This window comes from Grampus griseus (assembly GCF_964374135.1).
Source record: "Grampus griseus genome assembly, chromosome: 10".
NCBI classification, from domain to species: Eukaryota; Metazoa; Chordata; class Mammalia; order Artiodactyla; family Delphinidae; genus Grampus; species Grampus griseus.
Genome location: NC_139004.1, coordinates 43176051 through 43197247, shown reverse-complemented (window position 1 = coordinate 43197247; position 21197 = coordinate 43176051). Strand labels below are relative to the sequence as shown.

Below are 21197 nucleotides of genomic sequence, written 5' to 3'. Positions count from 1 at the left end.
GAGCTTTTCTATGAAGATTATCATTTAGATATGCAAATAACTCCTTTTTAAATGTGTTTTTTAATGATGCTTAGATCTAGCACAGAAGCAGTAGGTTGATCATGCTCTGATCAAGGAGGGATGATGATAGAAAATAATGTCAATTTCATTTAGATTCAGATCTTAACAAATAATAGTTATAAAAAACAAATGCTAAGAAAATCATCAGCATGGGGAATTTAAATTGATAAAACCAGTAATGAGAAAAGGACAGCCCTAGAGTTTTTGGTGCTGTCATTTCTTGTAGAAGAGAAAAAATTCTGTTTAAGCTAAGAAGAATTGAACCTTGAGAATGAGAGAAGAGAACCTCTCTCCATCAAAGTGTTAAAGTGTGTCTTTGCATCATGCAAAAGCCCGAGGTTTGCTGTGGCCAGAAGTAAAGACAGCAGATCTGGAACAGGCTTTCTTATTGGGAGAGCAGCTATAGGCTTGAAGTATTGATATATGGGACTTTGGAGTCATGACTAAGCTAAAGAATTACTGGGAAATAACACTGGTATACTTTCATTCATGATGTTTTGCAACCTTTTATAAAATGATGGATAGATCAATGGCATAATTTTAGTGGAATTGTCCTGAAAAGAGTCTTGCTTTTAACAAAATGGGGTAGGGGTGGGCGTGGCTATGCTTCAGAGATGTTCAGTTTCTTCCTCTACGTCCGTGGTCCCACAGAAGCAGGGCACACAGACCAATGGGTGAACCGGAAATGGACATCAGCTGTACCTCTGTGCTCATGGGAACATGATGCTTCTGTGGGAATATTTGGGAAGCGTTTTCAACCAAAACAGGAGCAGGGACTCCCATCTCTTATCCATTGCACCTCCAACCTCCTGTCCCAGTGATGTTGGCCGAGACCACTGTGGGTGAAGGTCCTGTCAAGTGGGCAGGGCTGTTGTTACTGGGATGAGGCCAAGGGGCCCCAGGTGATGAGGGGTCAGGCTCACGGGGGGCCTGAGGGGTGATGATGGCAGCAGGTCTGACCCCCTCTCACCCAGCTCCCTGGTCACAGCTGGACATTGTCTTTCAGTTTTCAGGAGCTAGTCTTCTCACTGATCCCAACTATTTCTTCCAGCCAGTTTTCCTTCTTCTGTAATGAAAGAAATCTTACAGCTTTTCCCCTGTTGTTTTCACTGTATTGTATTACAGAGCTATTTCCCAGCAATAGCGGGGAAATTGCCTAGATCCCCTTTTTCCTTTTCCTTCCATCTTTTTTTCCCACAAAACTCCACCACTTCATCTTTTCTTTTCCCTCCCTCCTTTCCCTTCCCCGCTTCCTCCTTCCATCCTTCTGTTCCTTCCTTCCTTTCTTCTTTTTCTCTCTCTCTTTTCTTAGATAGAGCCTTTTGCCAAGTGTTTCCCAGTCTTCTTCTAAAATTCACACCTGACCTTTATTAATAAATGCAGAAGTCTCGTCCTTATCCTAAATTCTGACCTCCTTGGGAACCATCCTGAGTACCTTCCTCCACTCTCTACAATCACTGATGTGCAGAGTGTGAATTACATCTTTTGTGTATCCCCACTACTGAAGATTCGGCCAAGCCTCAGGTTTTCCTTTCTGTTAACTTATTTTTTAAAAGCTAGTACTTTGTTTTCCGAGTATGAAATTATAATATTGAACATGCTTTTGAAAACTGCATCTTCTCCCCACCCCCTGCACTTAGTAGCTCTGTGATCCCAGGCAAATGTTTTTCGTTGCGGAGCACAGGCTCCGGACGCGCAGGCTCAGCAGCCATGGCTCATGGGCCCAGCCGCTCTGCGGCATGTGGGATCCTCCCGGACCTGGGCACGAACCCATGTCCCATGCATCGGCAGGCGGACTCTCAACCACTGCGCCACCAGGGAAGCCCTCAGGCAAATGTTTAAGCTTCAAGTGCCTCGGGTCCTTCTGTGAGTGGCATGATCCTATTATGGTTGTGTGAGGATGCCATGCCGTCTGTGTTACATGCGTGTAGGTGAAAACAGTACCTGGCACATAGCAAGTGCTCCGTGAGTGTTTGCTATTATTATTACCCTCTTTCAGGGAGATAGGTAGGCTTAGGCTTTTTGGTAGTGGAGGTCAAGGCTCTGAAACAGACAATTGGAAAGGGAGAGAAAGTGAAGGATACTTTAAACTTTTGCAGAAGTTGATATACAGTCTATTTAGAGTAGAGTTAGAAATCATACTTGAATGTTTCAAAGCACATTCAAAGCTACTGTTAATATGGCATTGTCTCTTCCCTCGGCATGATCAAATTGGCTGATTCCCTGTTGCCAAAAATAAGTAGTGATCATTTCCTGTTTGTTGTTTGTGGAGTTACTGTTTGTACAGTTTCTGTTCGGGCAGGTCTGTTTGTGTAAAGTCTCAGGCAAACAGTTGTGCTGGGGACACTTGGTCTGGTGCTTCTTTAGAGCAAGGATTCTCATTTCCTGACATTTTTCTTCATGCTCAAAAGTGAAGTCCTTATAAGCTGGAGACTCCTTGTTTTTCCTGCATTATTAGATTGGGGGCTCTGTTATTTGATGACATAGAAAAGTTCTGTTATTTGATGACATAGAAGAGAAGTGGGTTTTAGAATCAAATTTCAGATCCCACTTAGGCTGTGAAATCTCAGGCTAGTTTCTTCATCTCCCCAAACCTTGTTTGTTACATCTTTAAAATGAAGATGTACCATCCAGGTCAAAGAATCGTTGTGAGATTCATGTGGAAATGTGTGAAGGTGCAGAAAGAAATACCTGATAGTGGTGTTTCCCCTGAAGGAGGTGTGTCTAGCCTATAAAGTTGGGCTTCCTAAACCACCTTCATCTCACACATATCAGGCATGAGTGAAACTAGTTGAGCTCGTTGTTGTTTTGTTTTTTTTATCCCAGGGGTATCCTGCCTGGGGTGTTAGAGGAGGGAATGTGATGAGCTGGTGCAGCAGTGAAATCTAACATCCGATTGGTTTGCCTCGTTGCAAAAAAGTTAGGCAATCAAAACTCTCTTTTTAAGGGATTTCATTTGAACAGCTTTAAGCGTCAAAGGAGAAAGAGATGATTTAGTTTCTTTTTAGTAAGTGTTGTCTGCGTCCCCTGCAAAATAGTGGCGGAGGCTGGCTGGCTTTGCTCATGTTTGTTTAAAAGGGGGAGTGGACTGGTTGTCAGCTTGTGAGTGGGAGTGTCTAGTCAGTGTTTTCCTTTCTACCCAGAAACTTACCAGGACTCTGACACATGAGCTTTGGTATGGAAAGTTTAGGGAGCTGCTGGACCGATTTCCCGTGCAAGGATGGGGCAGGTCCTGAAAGATGATGGCGACTGGAACGCGAGGCTGGTGGGGCTGATGTGCTGCATGGGTCAGTAGCCTACCCGTTATCTCACTTTCGTGCCGCAGGATTGGAGAGGGAAGTTGCAGGACCTGAGTGGGTTCGCACAGCGGGGCTTTAGCAGACTGTGGGGCACCTTCTGGAAATCTGGACAGGCTCCCGTGACAACTCCTGAGGCTCCCTGGACAGAACTTCCCCCTGTTGTTGGGCATAGGATATGCGTTGAAATAATAATAGTTATTTTGTGTGTGATATGAAGTGGGTTTAGCTTTTATTGGAGTTTATTAAAGACCAGTCAGTGTAAGTTGTAGTAATTGGTGCTCTTTTTGTACTTTTTTATTTGTTTTTTTTCAAATTCTGTTATTGTTTGCATTCTGTGTCCTTATAGAATGTTCAGCCATGTTGTACTTTACGAGTTGATCGTACATGTATATTTTCACTTAAAACGTACTCTCTAAATGAAATAATTTTCCAAGAGAGGGATGTTATAAAGCTTCATTCAGAAAAATAGATGGATAGTCTGTAAAACCAGTAGGATTAGTTAAAAACTCAGGAGTGATCTTTCCTTTTTGTTGTCTTAGCAGCGTCGCCCTAAATATAAATCTCAGTGTTAGGCAACCCTCATTGAAGTGAAATAAAGAACCATTACGAGACTTGGAAAATTAGATGGTGTCATCAGGAATACTCCCTTTTGAAATAATGTGTATGGAAAGCGGTAAATCACAGTCTCCCCAGGCTTAAAGTCCTGGATTGTAAGTTGCTTTCCTGAAGAAAGTTGAGCGCCTAATGTCCACATTAACTCTTTCCTCATTCTTGTAGCATCGTGGGAAACTTCACGTGTTAAAGAACCTCCCTTGGTGTACTTGAAGGGGAATCATCTAGGTTTATTGAAGTTTAAAAGAAAAGATTAGGTTGTTACTGTTAGAAAACAGTATCAGAATCTATGAATCACGTGTTATTTAGTTCACTTTAGTCTTTGTACCTTAGCCAGTACTTTAGCTGTGGATCATAATCCCGAGGTATGACCTCAGTATTAACCTGCTAAACGTTTAGCTCCCACCTTACATTTTCAGCAGTGCTTTTGAAAAGCTGCTAGCAACAACCACAACAAAGCCATTTTATGGTTGTATCAAAAAAGCCATTTTATGGTTGTATAATTTAAGTGAGTTTCTCATTATTTGATCCTTCGATGGAATCAGCTTTCTTGATCTACCACGTGGCTAAAAAATTAACCATTAAGAGATTAGTTTTTAAGAACATGTGTTCTATTCTTCATGTTCCTTAAAATATAGGACCGTTTTTTATTAATTTAGAAAGAAGTAAATATATATATATGTACATATATATATTTTTAAAGGACAAATCAGAATTTAATAATCATCAAATATTAATTAGATTGCTTCTAATTTTTCCATCATAAATTATACAATTAACATATCAATGCATATGGCTTTTCACAACCCAAAGAGATATATTTTATTTTTGTAAATTTATTTTTTAATTGAAGTATAGTTGATTTACACTGTGTTAATTTCTGCTGTACAGCAGAGTGATTCAGTTATACATATATATACATTCTTTTTTTAAAATAAATATATTTTATTAACCATTATGTACCAAGAGGAGTTTGTATAATACACATCATATGTTAAATTTAATGGGACAGAGTAAATTTGTTAGAGTTCATATTATTATGCGCTGATTCAATAAATTAATAAAATTTTGGTAGATAGTTATAGGAATGCTTTTCATCTCATATTTCATAACTTGATATGGAAGCTATCTATTCTTGAACAAGAATTTTTAATAGTACATTTTGTTTTTTACTTGACGATTTAACATTAGGGTCCTAGGTTATTAATTGGATGGTATTAATGTGAATATTGCCTAGGAAGTACTCTTTTTTTTTCCCTCACTCTGTTTTCTTTGCTGGAGGTTAGAAAAGCACTGCCGAAATGTGATAGGAGCCCTAGACTTTGTTGAGGAGGTTCCCTTGTTTGCACTCGCTTCTCCGTCCAAAGTCCACAGCTGTCAGGAGGGCCTGGCTCCCCAGCACTATCTGTGATTGGGATGTGCTCAGTACTTCCTTTTGAAAGGAAAGGTGGTAGGATCTTGGGTTAGTGGAAGCAATTCTGGGGGGAATCACGACACTTGAGTTCTAACTAAGCCTCTTTCAATCTGAAATTATGAGATCAGGGTTTCTTTTTTTAAATTAATTTATTTTTATCAAATTATAGTTGATTTACAGTGTTGGGTAATCACAACACAGTTTTTTATATGTAAAACTGAATCACTGTGCTGCACACCTGAAAGAAACTGAATGACTGTGCTGTACACCTTAAACCAACACTACATTGTAAATGTATTGGGTTGGCCAAAAGTTTGTTCGGGTTTTTCCATAACATCCTACGGAAAACCTGAACGAACTTTTTGGCCAACCCAATATTATATCTATTCTTTTTCAGATCCTTTCCCACATAGGTTATTACAGAATATTGAGTAGAGATACAGTAGGTCCTTTTTGTTTATCTATTTTATATATAGTAGTGTGTATATGTTACTCCCAAATTCCTAGTTTATCTCGACCCCCCAACCTTTCCCCTTTGGTAACCATAAGTTTGTTTTCTATGTCTGTGAGTTTATGTCTGTTATAAGTTCATTTGTATCATGTTTTTAGATTCCACATATAAGCTGTATATGATATTTGTCCTTCTCTGTCTGACTTACTGTACTTAATATTAAGATAATCTCTAGGTCCATCCGTGTGACTGCAAATGGCATTATTTCATTCTTTTTTATGGCTGAGTAATATTCATTGTATATGTGTATCACATCTTCTTTATCCATTCATCTGTCAGTAGACATTTAGGTTGCTTCCATTGTTGGCTACTGTAAACAGTGGTGCTATGAACATAGGGGTGCATGTATCTTTTTCAGTTATGGTATTCTCTGGATATATGTCCGGGAGTGGGATTGCTCGATCATATGGTAGCTCTATATTTAGTTTTTTAAAGAACCTCCATACTGTTCTGCATAGTGGCTGCACCAGTTTAAATTCCCTAATTATTAGGGAAATGCAAATCAAAACTACAGTGAGGTATCATCTCACACAGTCAGAACGGCATCATCAAAAAGTCTACAAATAATAAATGCTGGAGAGGGTGTGGAGGGTTTCTTTTTGATGGAGAAGTCTGCACCAGGGCTGGCTTCTGTCTTGCTAATTAATCTCCTTGCCCTCCTTCCAGCCCCACTTGCCTGTGCTGGACAGGGGTGGCCTTTCTCTCCTTTGTACTGCTTGCATGGTGAGTGCCACATCCTTTGCTCAGCTGGCGTGCTTGTCACACTGCCTTCCTGTCAGGTGCCCTCTCTAGGTGACAGCTCTAGAGAACAAGGGCCAGTGCTCTATCTGTCCAGTCTAGGGGGCCCAGCACTACACAGCACTGGGCTCATGCAAGGATCTGATGGATGCTGGGATGAGTGAGGGAGGGAAGCTGGGACTAGTAGATTGCTTCTCTTTCTTTGTTCTTGCCTTACGTACTAATTATTTAGGTTCATTCTGACCTCTTTAGGAATAGCAAGTCTGAAAGACATTTACGACATCATTATTACTTTAAGAGATACAGTAATATGTACCACTGTGTCTAAGTATATAAGGAATTATACCTTGTTATCCTGAGTAGGATTGTCCTTTGGGAAACATAATTAATTCACATCATGGGCATTTGTTTGTTGAGTGCATAGAAGCATCATGGCATCTACTGTGGGTAGACAAAGATGACTGAGGTCGAGATCATGCCCCAGAGGGGCCAACAGGGGAATTCATAAATATTTTGTGGATGATAATGTTGGTTAACAATTATTGATAAAATTGGTCTTGGCGGAGTAGTTATATGCAAAGTGCCTGGGGATTTTATGTTGGGGATCAGGCAAGTTTAATAATTTCAGCATAAATTCTGAGCATTTATATTCAGATTTAGCAAACTTCTGTCTTCTTGGTCAGCTTTTCCAATTTTTAATACCCAAAGTGAAGTCCAGAATGAGACTAGAGGTTTGGGCACTGAAAAGGAATGTGTTATTGGCGGTACAAAATGCAAGGCCCTATTTAGGTGCCTTTTGGGTTCTCCCTGATGGTGATGGGAAGTGGGAAGGGTTTCAAGGGGATACTTTGGAGAAGAAATGCTTGTGAAATACAAGGGAAATTACAGGGTCCCTCCCCTGCCCTTTCATGTTGGCATTAAAGGGTAAGAGAGCTCTAAATAATATGCCATCACTGGGTAGCTTTGCAAAGAATCGAATCTGAACAAGCCTTTGGATTGCTTTACTAAAATTTATTTATCCATTTTTTAAAATCATTGAACATTTATGTTTTTTCCTAAACTTTTATTTTCAAATAATAACACTGATTTATATTCTCATAGATACATTTTGTGCACAACCATGATGATAGTTCTAAGATAAATTTTAGAAGTGGACTTACTGGGAAAGGGTATTAAATATAATAATACCCTTTATTATTATAAAGGGTATAAAATATAATTAAATATATTTTTAAGGCTTTTGATATTTATTGGCAAATTGTCATAGAGCAGCACTGTCCAGTAGAAATTTTTGTGACAGTGGGAATGTTCTGTATCCGTACCCTGTCCAGCGTTAGTTAGTGCACACTTGAATTGTGACTGGTGTTACCAAGGAACTGAATTGTTAATTTTATTTTATTTTGATTAATTTTGGTTTGAAGTTAAATAGCCACATCTGTGACTAAGGGCTGCAGTATTGACAGTACAGGTCTAGGAGATCTCAAACAAATTACATTTCCACTAGCCATATATATATATATGCATATGCATATCCACAGATGTATATAGATATATCTGTTCCCTGTGCCCTCGTCAACATGAATTTTTTTTTCATAAAATCTTGACAACGTGATAGGTGAAAAAGCTTATTTTTATTCTATATTATTATTTGTTAGTGAGGTTGAGTACCTGTGGGCATTTACTTTTTTTCATTTTTAAAATTAATTTCATTTCATAAAGTTTTAATCATTTTCATTGTCTGCTTTTGCCCAGTTATACATTATGTTCATCTTATTCTTTTTTATTTTTATTTTGTATTAATATTAGTAATCTGTGTCTCAGTTTACAGATATTTTTCCCAGTTGACATATTTAAGTATTTTTGTTTATGTTTAAATTAGTGTAAAGCACGTAAATACTTCTCATGAATAGGACAAGCATTTTCTTTTTTTCTTCTTTTTTAAAAATTTTATTGGAGTATAGTTGATTTAAAATATTGTGTTAGTTTCAGGTGTACAGCAAAGTGATTCAGTTATACACATACATATATTCATTTTTTCTCAGATTCTTTTCCCACATAGGTTATTACAGAGTATTGAGTAGAGTTCCCTTTGCTATGCAGTAGGTCCTTGCTGGTTATCTGTCTTATATATAGTAATGTGTGTGTGTTAATCCCAAGCTCCTGATTTATCACCCCCCCACCCATGTTTCCCCTTTAGTAACTATAAGTTTGTTTTCAAGATCTGTAAGTCTGTTTCTGTTTTGTAAATAAGTTCATTTGTATATTAAAAAAACTAGATTCCACATAAGAGTGATATCATATGGTATTTGTCTTTCTCTGTCTGACTTACTTCACTTAGTATGATAATCTCTAGGTCCATCCATGTTGCTGCAAATGGCATCATTTCATTCTTTTTTATGGCCGAGTAGTACTGCATTGTATATATATGTACCATGTTTTCTTTATGCATTCTTCTGTTGATGGACATTTAGGTTGTTTTCATGTCTTGACTATTGTAAATAGTGCTGCTGTGAACATTGGGGTGCATGTGTCTTTTCGAATTACGCTTTTCTTCGGACATATACCCGGGAGTGGGATTGCTGGATCATAGCATTTTCAAAGAAACTTTCGTTCCATTTAAAGTAGTTTATGGGGCTCAGGGATGAAGAATGAGAAGAGAAAGAGATGAAGAGAGCGAGGCCTATCTGCCCCTAGGGAAAGGATGGAGATGTGGACCAGGGGTGGGAAAAGAAAGAGGACCACGGGGAGAAAGAAGAGCTGGCCCCAGATGTAGAGTGGAGGGAGGAGGACACAGGAGAGTGGGGTTTGCTGCCTGGGAGCAGGACGGGGAGGGAGTATGGCTTCCAGCATCCTCTCTAGATGTTGGAGATTAGGATTTCTTTGAAATAATAACTTGATGAACCGGAATGTTCCAGTGCTCTTCCTCCTACACCATAAGACCTCCCCTCACCCTTCTCTGCACCGTGTCTAGTAACCAGGACAGTATCACTCTCTATGGCAAGGATCTAGTGGGGCGTTTTGTTGTTACCAGATCGTTCAACACAGGGAATCTAGGAGAAAAGCAGCATGGTTCGTGATTAAACCAGTGTCCACTTCCAGCCAGAGGACCTGAATTCAGTCCTGCCTTTTATCACAGCTTTAAGTCTTTTTCTGGATAATCGTCGACAAGTCCTTTGACCTCTCGACATCCTGGTTTCCTCTTATGTGAGATGGGAGTGACACTGCCTCCCTTCCCTGTTGTGGCCATGAAGACCAGCTGGGATGTAATCTGTGGTCAGGTGCTTTGGGAAGTTCATGCAGGGGCTCAGTGGAGGCTGGTGGTGGCGGTGGAGGTGAGAGGACTTCCTGGTGGTGGCGGCGGTGGGGATGATGCAGCAGAGCGTGTGGAAGGCAGTGCTGGCAAACGCCACACTGGGAAGAGGCCAATCTTTCTCACAGGTAGTGTCAAGGTGCCAAAACTTACCAAGAAAATTCAAGTGCACCAAACAGTACTTTTTGAACACCTTACTCTTCTTTATTTGCATAGTGATAATGAAAGTCTCCTATTCATAGATTTTTACCAACCTTCTTTTATATCTTTTTTCCCCCTTCCAGATGAACGGGACAAAGTTCAGAAGAAAACATTCACAAAATGGATAAATCAGCATCTCATGAAGGTCAGTGTATATTTCTTCTGCATCTTGGAATTGTTTTGCAGGTTTTAATTTATTGTGCAGTACTTGGTTATATGGCTGTGAAGTACAGCTTTTCCGTATCAAGTGGGAAGTTTCAGTTCTAGAGCATTTCACATGCATTTCAGGCATCTGTTACTATTTGGTATATGGCCTGTGGGTCATGATGGGGGTGGTAGATGAGTGCCCAGTGATTGCAGTGTCTTCTGTGACATGAGTAAAACCTCTTATTATTGGACTCTAAAAAATCTCAGCAGGTTAAGAAATATGTAAATATTTACGTGTTAGGGCATCGAAAAACTGCAGTTCTCAGTAATGTTTTTTCCTCTCAAGATTCCAAGCAAGTTCTGGCATCAGATTTATGCAGATGGAAGAAAGTTAGGTGGGACTAAGGATGGTTTATTTAAAAAACAAAAAAAAAAAAAAAGGGACTACCCTGGTGATCCAGTGGTTGAGACTTTGCCTTCCATTGCAGGGGGCGGCGGGTTCGATTCCTGGTCAGGGAGCTAAGATCCCACATGCCTTGCGGCCAAAAAACCAAAACATAAAACAGAAGCAATATTGTAACAAATTCAATAAAAGACTTTAAAAATGGTCCACATCAAAAAAAAATCTTTAAAAACAAGATAAAAAGGACGGATTACAGACAGAAGTCTAGACAAATCAGTTTATCTCTTGTATTTAGTATGACCCAGAGATTGGTGCTTATGTGTATGTTTCTCTGTGAAGCAGTTAATAGTTGTGGTTCTTAAATTAATATTTATTTGTGTGCCATGGGTCACTTTGAGAATCTGATGTAAGCTCTTCCAAAAAATACACATGTGCACAACGCTTGCATACAATTTCATGGAGTTATTGGGTCCCAATTCCAGTAGAATTATTGGATCGGTGGGACCCAAAATAACTCCATAAATCTCAGCTAAAGAGCCCATGGGATTTCACAATTAACTCTTAGTCACTTTCTTCCCCTTTTATGGACAGTCCTGAAGTCGGAGAGAAGGTAATATTTTAAATCTGTTGTTTGGGACTTGGAAAGAGTTTTCTCGCATAGAAACATTATGTTAATGTGGTTATATCCCTAAGCTATCCTACAGATCCTATTCAAACCATCATGTACCCTAGGGGGATGGTGCCAGTACTGTAATAGCATTTAATAACCTTCTCTAAAAGTGATTCTTATTTCAGGGAGCATATCAGATTACCTGAGAGAAGTTTTAGTCCCCTCTCTCTCATCACCCATGGACAGAATCCTTTTCCCAAATCTGTTACATCCTTCTGGGGGGCCATGTCATTCACCCCCCAACTGAGACTCACTTCCGTAAGGATTTCTGTTACTACTGGGATTTCTGTTACTAATCCTCCGATGTGTTGGCTGGAGATGAAAGGTGGAGACCCTCTGCTTTATGATGCTCTCGTGAGGCAGTGTCTTGTGAATTCTGAGGAAGGTATCACACCAGCAGTTTACCTGCCCTCCCCCAATCTTTTGTGTCCCACGCGCTCCGTGTAAGCAGGACTCTGCTACAGGCTAGGGCAGAGGTGGGCTGATGTGAGGGTTGCATTGTGGAACGTTGGAGCTGAAGGCTCTGACAGGACTTCCCCATCTCTGAGCTGAGTCCAGGGGGAGCGAGGTTTTGGATGAAGAGATGCCCCTTTGGTGCCTCCTGGCCTGGCAGTCTTTGTGGCTGTGGCCATCTGGGGGTGGCACGTCGGGGACACAGAGGGCTTCCCCGTGTCTTTGGGAGTGTAAGTCACAGTGTTGGCAGTGGAGGGTAGAAACCCATGAGGATGACTCCTGTGGGAACGCAGCACTGGTACAAGACGGATGTTCCTTGGGGACCTACTGGGTACTGGGCGTGTTGGGCTGGGCCACTCACCTTACGAGCAGCGTGTAAATTGGATGAATGCGTGTAAGGAAGCTGCCTTTGCTCAAAATTCAAAACACTAGTTGAGCTTTTTGAGGACAGGTCTGCATTATCCACTCCTAGGGCGCATCATGGGGCCTGGCAAGAGTGTTCTCACCATGTGTAACGCCCATAGCAAGTTTTAAATCACTTAATCCTCCAACAACCCTCCAAGGTGGTTTAATTTAGTGATTAGGCCCACAAAGCCAGCACAGTCAGACAGCAAGCGTTCAAATCCTGATTTACTTGGAGTATGTGACCTCTTTTTTTGATAAAATGACACATCTAGGAGATTTTAGGCTTACTTCTGCTGCAACCCAGTAAGAAATAGGAAAATAAGTATTTTATGTACAACAGCCATTAGATAGATGCCAGTCTAACTAATTAGGGTTATAATCAAACTAGCTTATTTCTTGAAGTAGGGCAGAATTTAAAATTCACTCTTACTGAAAAATTGTGCATTGAAATTTCTGACCCAAAACTCACATATGTGAGAACATAGGTTTTTTTTGTTTGTTTGTTTGTTTTAACATTTATTCTTTTATGTCTGGAAGCTAGAGCATTACCCTCAAGTGAAGAAAACTCATCAGATATCCCTAAACGTTTTGGGGCACCAGGCTCTTCAGGTTTGTGTTGTGAGTTGACCAGAGAAAGGCCAGATTTCGTGTCATCTTTTCCACGTTTCACCTACATGATGATAAGAGGAATGTTGGATACTGTCGCTGGTGGGGGCCATTTGGTTGTAACCCAATTAGTAGGAAATGCAAAGTAAGTAAATGGATTTTAGATTAGAAATCTCTATATTAGAAAGAAATATTTCTTCTGTGTTGATCTTCTTATATTCTTCCCTTGAAATATTGAACATATTCAGGGAGAAACAGGGACAGGAGAGAAGCAGATCTCTTACCTTTCTTGCCTTACCTTATTCCCTTGCAATGAATGAAAGTATGTTATTTGAAGAGTTTTTCATAAAATTAGATTATGTTATATAAATGTTAAGGGAAAGGGTGACCATGAAGAACGAGTCAGCAAAATGAAGGAAAAATTGATGGGTAAAGAGAGAAAAAAAGTGGGAATAAAATCATTTAGATAATATTTGAGTAGTTTTATGTGTGTACTCACTCTGTTTTGTCATTTTAACTGTAGACCTTCCCCTTAAACAATGGGGAAGGGAGGGGGAAAGGGGGTTAGAAGAGAAAAGAGAGAAGAAGGAGTGGAGGAGGTTAAAGGGGGAAAAGAGGGGAAGGATGCCTACCTTGTGCCCTGTGCTGCCCCCCATAGCCCGGGAGTTGTATGCTGGGACCAAGTTCTGGAGACTCTGCCCTGGGCTTATTAGCTGCCTGGACTGCTGACGCAGGCCAGAGTGTGCTCCCCATCTTTTGAAATAATTCTTAAAATTTTTGACCTTTCTAAGTGATTATTTTATGTGTTTATTGTGGTTTAATATTATGTAATTATTTTACCCAAGTTGTGGCTCCAAGGAGATCTGTTGTTAGTAGTTCTGCTCCTTTGGGCAGTGAGGTGATTGAGAGCTTAGTTCCACAACAGACCTTCTTCACTGGATTTTCCTTTTCATTTGATAAATAGTATATTTTGTCTTTGAAAGAAGACTCTCCTACAATGTTGTCAGTCTGGGAGATGTAAGGCAAAGATGGAAGGTAGACAGCTCTGCACTTTATTATTGGTGTGACCGTAACCTTTTTCGCCCTTATCTGTAAATAGTGGATTAGTGTGAGGATTTGATGAGATCGTCCATCTGAGCATAAAGTATGGTGCTTGGCAGATTGTCAGCACTCAGTCAGTGAGAGCTGGTGGAAGAGTGGGCTGACATGGATGGCTGCAAACCAAATGGTAAAGCAGGGGCGGGGTGCCTCTCGTGCCCTGCTACCTGCCTTATCCAAATCTCTTCTTTACCTCAAGTACTTTCCCTCTTAGTACATCTGTTTTAGAAAAAGCTAGGGTCTGGGGGTCAGAATCTGTGGGGGAGATAGTTTGGCCGTTTTGCCTTGGAGTCCTGCTGGGTCACTTGAGCCGCACCCTCTCTACACACCCCTCCCTTGTGGTCTGTGGGTTGATCTTGGGGGCCCAAAGGCCTGTTTTGCTCTTCTGTCACATACTCCCCTCGCAGAAAAGGTGTCTGTGAAGACTCAGCACACTCCTGGTCCTCGGTTGTACCTTCACTTGGACTTGCGCTTGGAGGATAGCTTTCGAATTGTCCAGTTTGCTTCCCTGATTTAAGGGAGGGGGCACCCGCCACAGCCCCTCCTGGTTTAGCTGCATCAGAAGCCACATAGCGAGAGCAGGACTTGGCTGGGGGCCCAGGTCAGCCCTGGGCTCCTTGGTGCACTGGGGCGTTTTGCAGATGCTAGCGGGTTCCCCTTGGCTGTTAGACTGTTTACTTTTCTCCACTTTATACTTTCAGGTATTTGCTAGTTAATCCCCGTGATTTAGGAAGTTAGGATTTATGCAGCAGTAAACTAGCGTATACCCAGTGCCCAGGGGATGCTTCTAGCAAGGTCAATTTTTAAAAGTTTATGTGACTGAGAAAAGTAAACATCGTGGAGCTTTTAGATGATTGCTTAAGTTACTATTATATCCGTATGTGTAAACACTGTTTCCTTAAAATACTTGGTTAGGATTTTTTAATATAGCTTTTTCTCCAGAAAAAAATTAATATAGACTTATATTTATCAGAGCTAAAATTACATTTGTTTAAACAGTTTGCTTAATTAAAACTCATGTTTGTTGGTGAGCAGACGTCTTTGGCTTTTTTCCAGATGTATCTAAATTTTAGTGCTCTGGTATTTCAGTTGTATGACTAAGCCTGTCCCTATTTAAACTGATTGTTCTGGCAAGAATGTTCTCCTTTTGATTCATCATTCTGCAAAATATATTTAAGGATGAAGCCCAGTTAACACATCACATCTGCTGCCTCTACAAGATTCTTCCCATGCTGAATATATTGGATTGTTTACCTTGCAAGTTATGATCTCTAGGTAAACTATGGTTGTCAGAAACAATTATGTATTATTCTTTAGCATAATTTAAATTATAGTACTAAAACATGAGTTGGTTGTTATTGAAAATACCTGTGACTTCAGTTAGCTAAATTTTACCCAGAGAGTTGTTCTAAAGTATAAAATTGTTGGCCTTCTTCTATTATTTACAGTATTTATTTATGCCCATTCTACCTATGGCACTTTATAAACTAGAGGGTCTTAGGTCACTATTTAATTTTTGTTATTCCTGATCACATGCAGTTCTGTCTTGCTGTCTAGAAACTGATGAGTATATATAACAGATGGCACCCAGATCTAAGTACCAATGATGTAGCTTTTGCCTTGCTCTGAGGAAACAAGAAGAAAGGAAGCTCTTTATTTTCTGAAGCACTTTAAAGATCAGAAGATTCCTTTTTAACTCATTGTTTGCCTGGGCCCAGAATTAGAACTTGAGCTGTGAATGAGAGGCTGCATTGAAGAGGAATAAAAATTTAAGGGGATGAAAAATTTTTGCAAGATTGAAGTCTGGAGAATTCATATAATGTGCTTTACTTGTGTTGGATCCATCTAAATAACCGTTCATGGTGGAAATATATTCTTCAGCACTGGTTAGCTGTACTGTAAATGTATTAATTAACATTGTGTAATTGGATGTTTGGTCTGAGTTTTACTTTATTGATACATAAATGCATTTGGAGAGGAAGAGGCCCTGAATTCCATATTGAACCACACCCTCTTAGTAACCTGCTTGGTTACCACCTGTGAGATACCCAACTGATGATTACACTTTTATCTCTGTTCCATCTTGTCTTTGGAAAGCTTGATTTACTTACAGCATAGACATCCTTTGCACACATTGTAAAGGCAATGACTTCATGGCCCTGCTGAATCAATCACACTGTTCTTTGTTTTGTGATTTGGTGGCTGGGAGGAAATGTAAATCCCCAAGCTGAGAACACAGTGATAACTTTTAGAGAATAGGAAGAAATCTCTATTTGCTCTGTGTTCTCGACCATTGCATACTTCTTGAGTAATTTTACCATTTGTGGGCACAGATGAGAGAGGAAAATTTTTGAAGCATCGACTTTTAAAGGGCTAATGAAAAATACCTTTTCTGAAAGTATAATGCAGGTTGTGGTTCTTAAAATTGGCAAATAAAGTATTTTTTCGAGACCTTAGACTTATACACGTGATTCTTAAACTTTAGCTGCATCAGAGCCACTTGGAGGGCTTGTTAAAATAGATGGTTGGGCCCCAGCCCAAGGCTTCATATTCACTGGATCTGGGGTGGGGCCTGAAAATTTCCCATTCTAATAAGTTCCAGGAAGTTGGGTTTCTAACAAAAAGCTGATGCTGCTTAGCTGGGGCCACACTATGAGAGCACCTGTCATAGATAAAATGATAAATATTGTAATGAACCATCAGTTTCATTTGATATAACCAACAAATATTCTGATAATGTTTAAAAAATAGTAGTAGCTATTGCACCTCTACTGTAGGCTATGTTTATTAATTAATAATAAGTTTAAAAATTAATTTATATTTACAATATTAATACTATTACTACTAATAGCTGCTAATATTATTTGAGAGCAAACCACATGCCAGGCTGTCACTTTCACGTCTTAATGTATTTCTCACAACAGTTCATATGGACAGGACCTATTTTTTTAAATTTATTTAATTGAAGTATAGTTGATTTATAATGTTATGTTAATTTTTGCTGTACAGCAAAGTGATTCAGTTTTATATATATACACACACACACACAACCATACATTCTTTTCATATTCTTTTCCATTAAGGTTTATCACAGGATATTGAATATAGTTCCCTGTGCTCTACAGTAGGACCTTGTTGTTTATCCATCCTATATATAATACTTTGCATCTGCTAATCCCAAACTCCCAATCCATCCCTCCCCCACTCCTCTCCCTCTTGGCAACCGTGAGTCTGTTTCTGTTTTGTAAATAAATTTATTTGTGTCATATTTTAGATTCCACATAAAGTGATATCGTATGATATTTGTCTTTGTCTGATTTACATCACTTAGTATGATCATCTCTAGGTCCATCCATGTAGCTGCAAATGGCATTATTTCATTATTTTTTTTATAGTTGAGTAGTATTCCCTTGTATATATGTACCACATCTTCTTTATCTATTCATCTGGATCCTGACTGTTCTTAATCCCCACGTTACAGATGATGAAACTGATGCCCAGAGAGGTTCCATAATTTCCCCGGGTCACGTAGCTAATAATTCTCAGGATGTATATGGAAAATAAGGCTAAGAGAGAGTACACCTGTCTGAGGAGGAAGGGAGGATGACACCCTAGTCTGGCTGTTTCTGGATCTTGTTCTCTCTCTACTGCACTAAATTTTTAAGGATGAATTTAGTGATCAAAGCTAAAGGGGGAAGCTGAGCTTATGACGTGACGTTTAAATTATTTCTGTTGTGGTGTAAGAGATAGTGTACGTACTAGAGGAAGGGTTGAAAGCTTTTGGAGGAAATGTCTGGTTTAAAGCCTCGAAGTGTAGAATATAGAAGCAAATCAGGTTTTTGTAAATGTGAAAAAATAGTTGACTTGGTAATCTTGACAACTTCAAGATTGTAAGAGATAACATAGAGGAGTGTGAAGTCACCTGCTAGTATGTAGGTGACTAGTAGCTTGGGATTGAGAAACTCTGAATATCTTCTCATCATGAAGAATAACAATTTCTTTGTGATAAAATTCCTCATCAATAAAAAAAGGTCCAGAATAACACTCAGTTCACTTTCAGCAGGGCTGTGTTGAACTTTGGTATAAGCAGGGCTGTATCTGAAATACAGTTTAGAAAGTACTGTTTTCATGCAGCTTCCTGTTTTGTTGGAGGCATTAAATACATTTGTGTAAAACCATTACCAGTTATGCCAGGCAGCATAGGATGAAGTGCCAGAATGAGTAGGAGACAGTAAGCGTTTTACGAGATCAGAGCCAGGAGACTTGGGCGGCCCTGAGTAGTCAGGGACTGTGACAGGGTAGGGACGTTGGCTTAAGCTGGGTGCAGAGGAGGGGATGGGCTGGGGCCATGTGCCGTGCGCCTGATGTACTGGACCACTAGGGTTTGCTGGAAGGAGACCAGGTTGGATAGAAATGGTGAAGCCACACCTGAAACTAACACAACATTGTCAGTCGACTATGTTTCAGTAAAAATTAAAAAAAAAAAAAAAGAAAGAAAGAATTGGTGAAGCCAGGTAAGAAGCAGATGTGATGGGTTAGCCAAGGATGTCATTGGAAGTTTTTGAGGACACAAGCAACGTAACTGGCATTTTAGGAAGAACTGTGAATTTCACACATAGGCATTAAGGAACTGGAAGTAACTATATTGAGAATTCTATGAAGGGACTGACTGTGTTTGCTGAATGAGGGAACCTACAGGGAGGGGACTACAGGGGCCTCTGTCTTAGTTCTTTCCTTTGTTTTGTAGCAGGTACTCAGATGGAGTTGGAGAATGCCTGCTGATCAGACTATAGGTTGGAAGGATACTTAGTGTAATAAATAGATCAAGAAAGCTGGACCTCTAGTCTCATCAAAAAGACAGAACTTAATGGTGGACAATGTAAAGTTCTGCTCAAAGATTGAAAAATTTCCCTGTAGGACACAGAAGGTCTGGTGGGGCAGCGATTCATGCAATCAGAGCTGGGGGGTCCTGCTGACTGCAGATTGACAACAGTGATGCACCTGCATGCAGTCTCAGGCCGTCTTAGCAGAGCTGAATATGCTCTGGTCAGCCCACATCCAGGGTGTTTTGTTCAGGTCATGACAGTGAGTTTTAAGGGACAGTCAAAAGGAAAGTGACCACAGGAGGCAACCATGATGGTAAGCGTCTGGAAACCATCTCTCGGATGAGGGATGACAGAGACAAGTGGGGAAGGTGGCTTTGAGAAGAGAGGATTACAGAGAAATGTGTTTTCAGATATTGACAGGGTAGTCATATAAGAAAGAGTGCAGTTTGGGGTTTCTTTGATCCAAAGATCATGAATACTTTCAAGTTTGAAGATTTAAATTCAGTATAAAACCTCTCTCTAAACATCCGCAGTACCCAGTAATAGGCATTCAGTTAAGTGTTTTTTGATCTAAGGATATATTATTAGTTTCTGATGGCTGCTGTAACAAATTACACACACTCGGTGACTTAGAGCAATGAAACCTATGCTCTCACAGTTCTGGAGGGTAGAAGTCTGAAATCAGTTTTTCTGGGCTGAAATCAAGGTGTTAGCAAAGCCATGCTCCCCCCAGAAGCTCTCGGGGAGAATTCCATCCTTGTTTCTTTCAGGGTCTGGTGGCTCCAGCATTCCCTGACTTGTGGCCACACCATTCTAGTCTGCCTCCGCGGTCACAGCGCCTCCTCCTGGTCTATGTGTGTCAGGTTCCCAGTACCTCTCTTTTTTTATTTTTATTTATTTATTTATTTTATTTTATCTTATTTTTGGCTGCATTGGGTCTTTTTCGCTGCGCGGGCTTTCTCTAGTTGTGGCAAGCGGGGGCTACTCTTCGTTGCGGCGCGCGGGCTTCTCATTGTTGTGGCTTCTCTTGTTGCAGAGCATGGGCTCTAGGCGCGTGGGCTCAGTAGTTGTGGCATGCGGGCTCTAGAGCTCAGGCTCAGTAGTTGTGGCGCACGGGCTTAGTTGCTCTGCAGCATGTGGCATCTTCCCGGACCAGGGCTTGAACCCGTGTCCTCTGCATTGGCAGGCAGATTCTTAACCACTACACCACCAAGGAAACCCTCCAGTGCCTCTCTTTTATAAGAACGCTTGGAATTGGATTTCGGGCTCACTGGGATAATCCAGGATAATCTTCCCATTACAAAATTCTTAACACATCTGCAAAGACTCTTTTCCAAATAAGACAACATTCAGTTTCCAGGGATTAGGACCTGATATCTTTGGGGCCACGATCATCCTATTACATATGAACTATTAAAACTGCCTGGTGTGAAGTCAACCATGGTTTCATGGGACAGGCACTCCCCAGACGTTATGAAATTTCCACCAAAATCCTGTGGAGACGTAGTTAGAGTCTATCAGAGATGGAACAGAAATGGTTCATGCATTGGTTGGAGGGTGGACTAGGTGGTGTCAAAGATGCTTTCCAAGCAGACCAAGATGATATAATCATATCATTTGTTTAGAGCAGTGGTCCCCCACCTTTTCGGCACCAGGGACTGGTTTCTCAGAAGACAAGTTTTCCACGGTCGGGGGGATGGGGGGATGTTTCAGGCCGTAATGGGAGTGATGGGGAGTGATGGGGAGAGGCAGATGGAGCTTCGCTCCCTCGCCTGCCTCTCACCTCCTGCTTTGTGGCCTGGTTCCTAACAGGCCGCAGACCGGTACCCGTTGGGGATCCCTGGTTTAGAGGACAAGATGTGCGAAATACTAATTAACAGAGATAGACCAGAGATTTATTTTTATATTTTTAAATTGTTGGAAATAATTTTATGCTTTAACAAGTTGTAAAAGTAAAAATAGTACAAGGAACCCTGCCCTGGTATGCTCTTTACCCAGATTGACTCTTGTTGACATTTACCCTGTTTTCTGTATCATGACCCCGACACGGTGTGCGTGTGTGTGTGTGTGTGTGTGTACTTTTTTATCTGAACCATGTGGGGGTAAGTTCTATACCCCATGGCCCTTTCCCCCTCAATACTTCAGCATTTCCCAAGAGTAGGGATGTTTTTTCATAACCACACATTTACCCACTTCATAAAGCTATGCTGTTTTACAGTCTGTTTTCTATGCCCCAGTTTTGTGGTTGGTCCTTTACACCATTTCCCCAGGACAGCGTCCAGGTCATGGTCAGCGTTGTATTTAGTTGTCATGTCTCTTCATTCTGCTTTAACTGGGAACAGTTTCACAGCCCTTTTACAGACTTTTATGACATGAGCATTTTTGAAGACTACAGAGCAGGGGTTTATTTATAGAGAATGGAGGATGAGTTAATAGTAAAATAT

General features: G+C 40.5%; 1 protein-coding gene across 6 annotated transcripts in view; it reads left to right on the top strand.

Moving 5' to 3' along the window:
* Nucleotides 1-21197, top strand: part of DST (dystonin) — a gene marked incomplete at its 5' end in the record, with an annotated part of 395725 nt that overhangs the window by 110808 nt on the left and 263720 nt on the right. For all 6 annotated transcript variants that reach the window (XM_082663420.1, XM_082663421.1, XM_082663422.1 and 3 more), the window contains one exon: nt 10229-10290. In XM_082663420.1, the coding sequence (XP_082519546.1) occupies nt 10229-10290 (62 nt within the window). The remainder of the gene's footprint in view (nt 1-10228; nt 10291-21197) is intronic.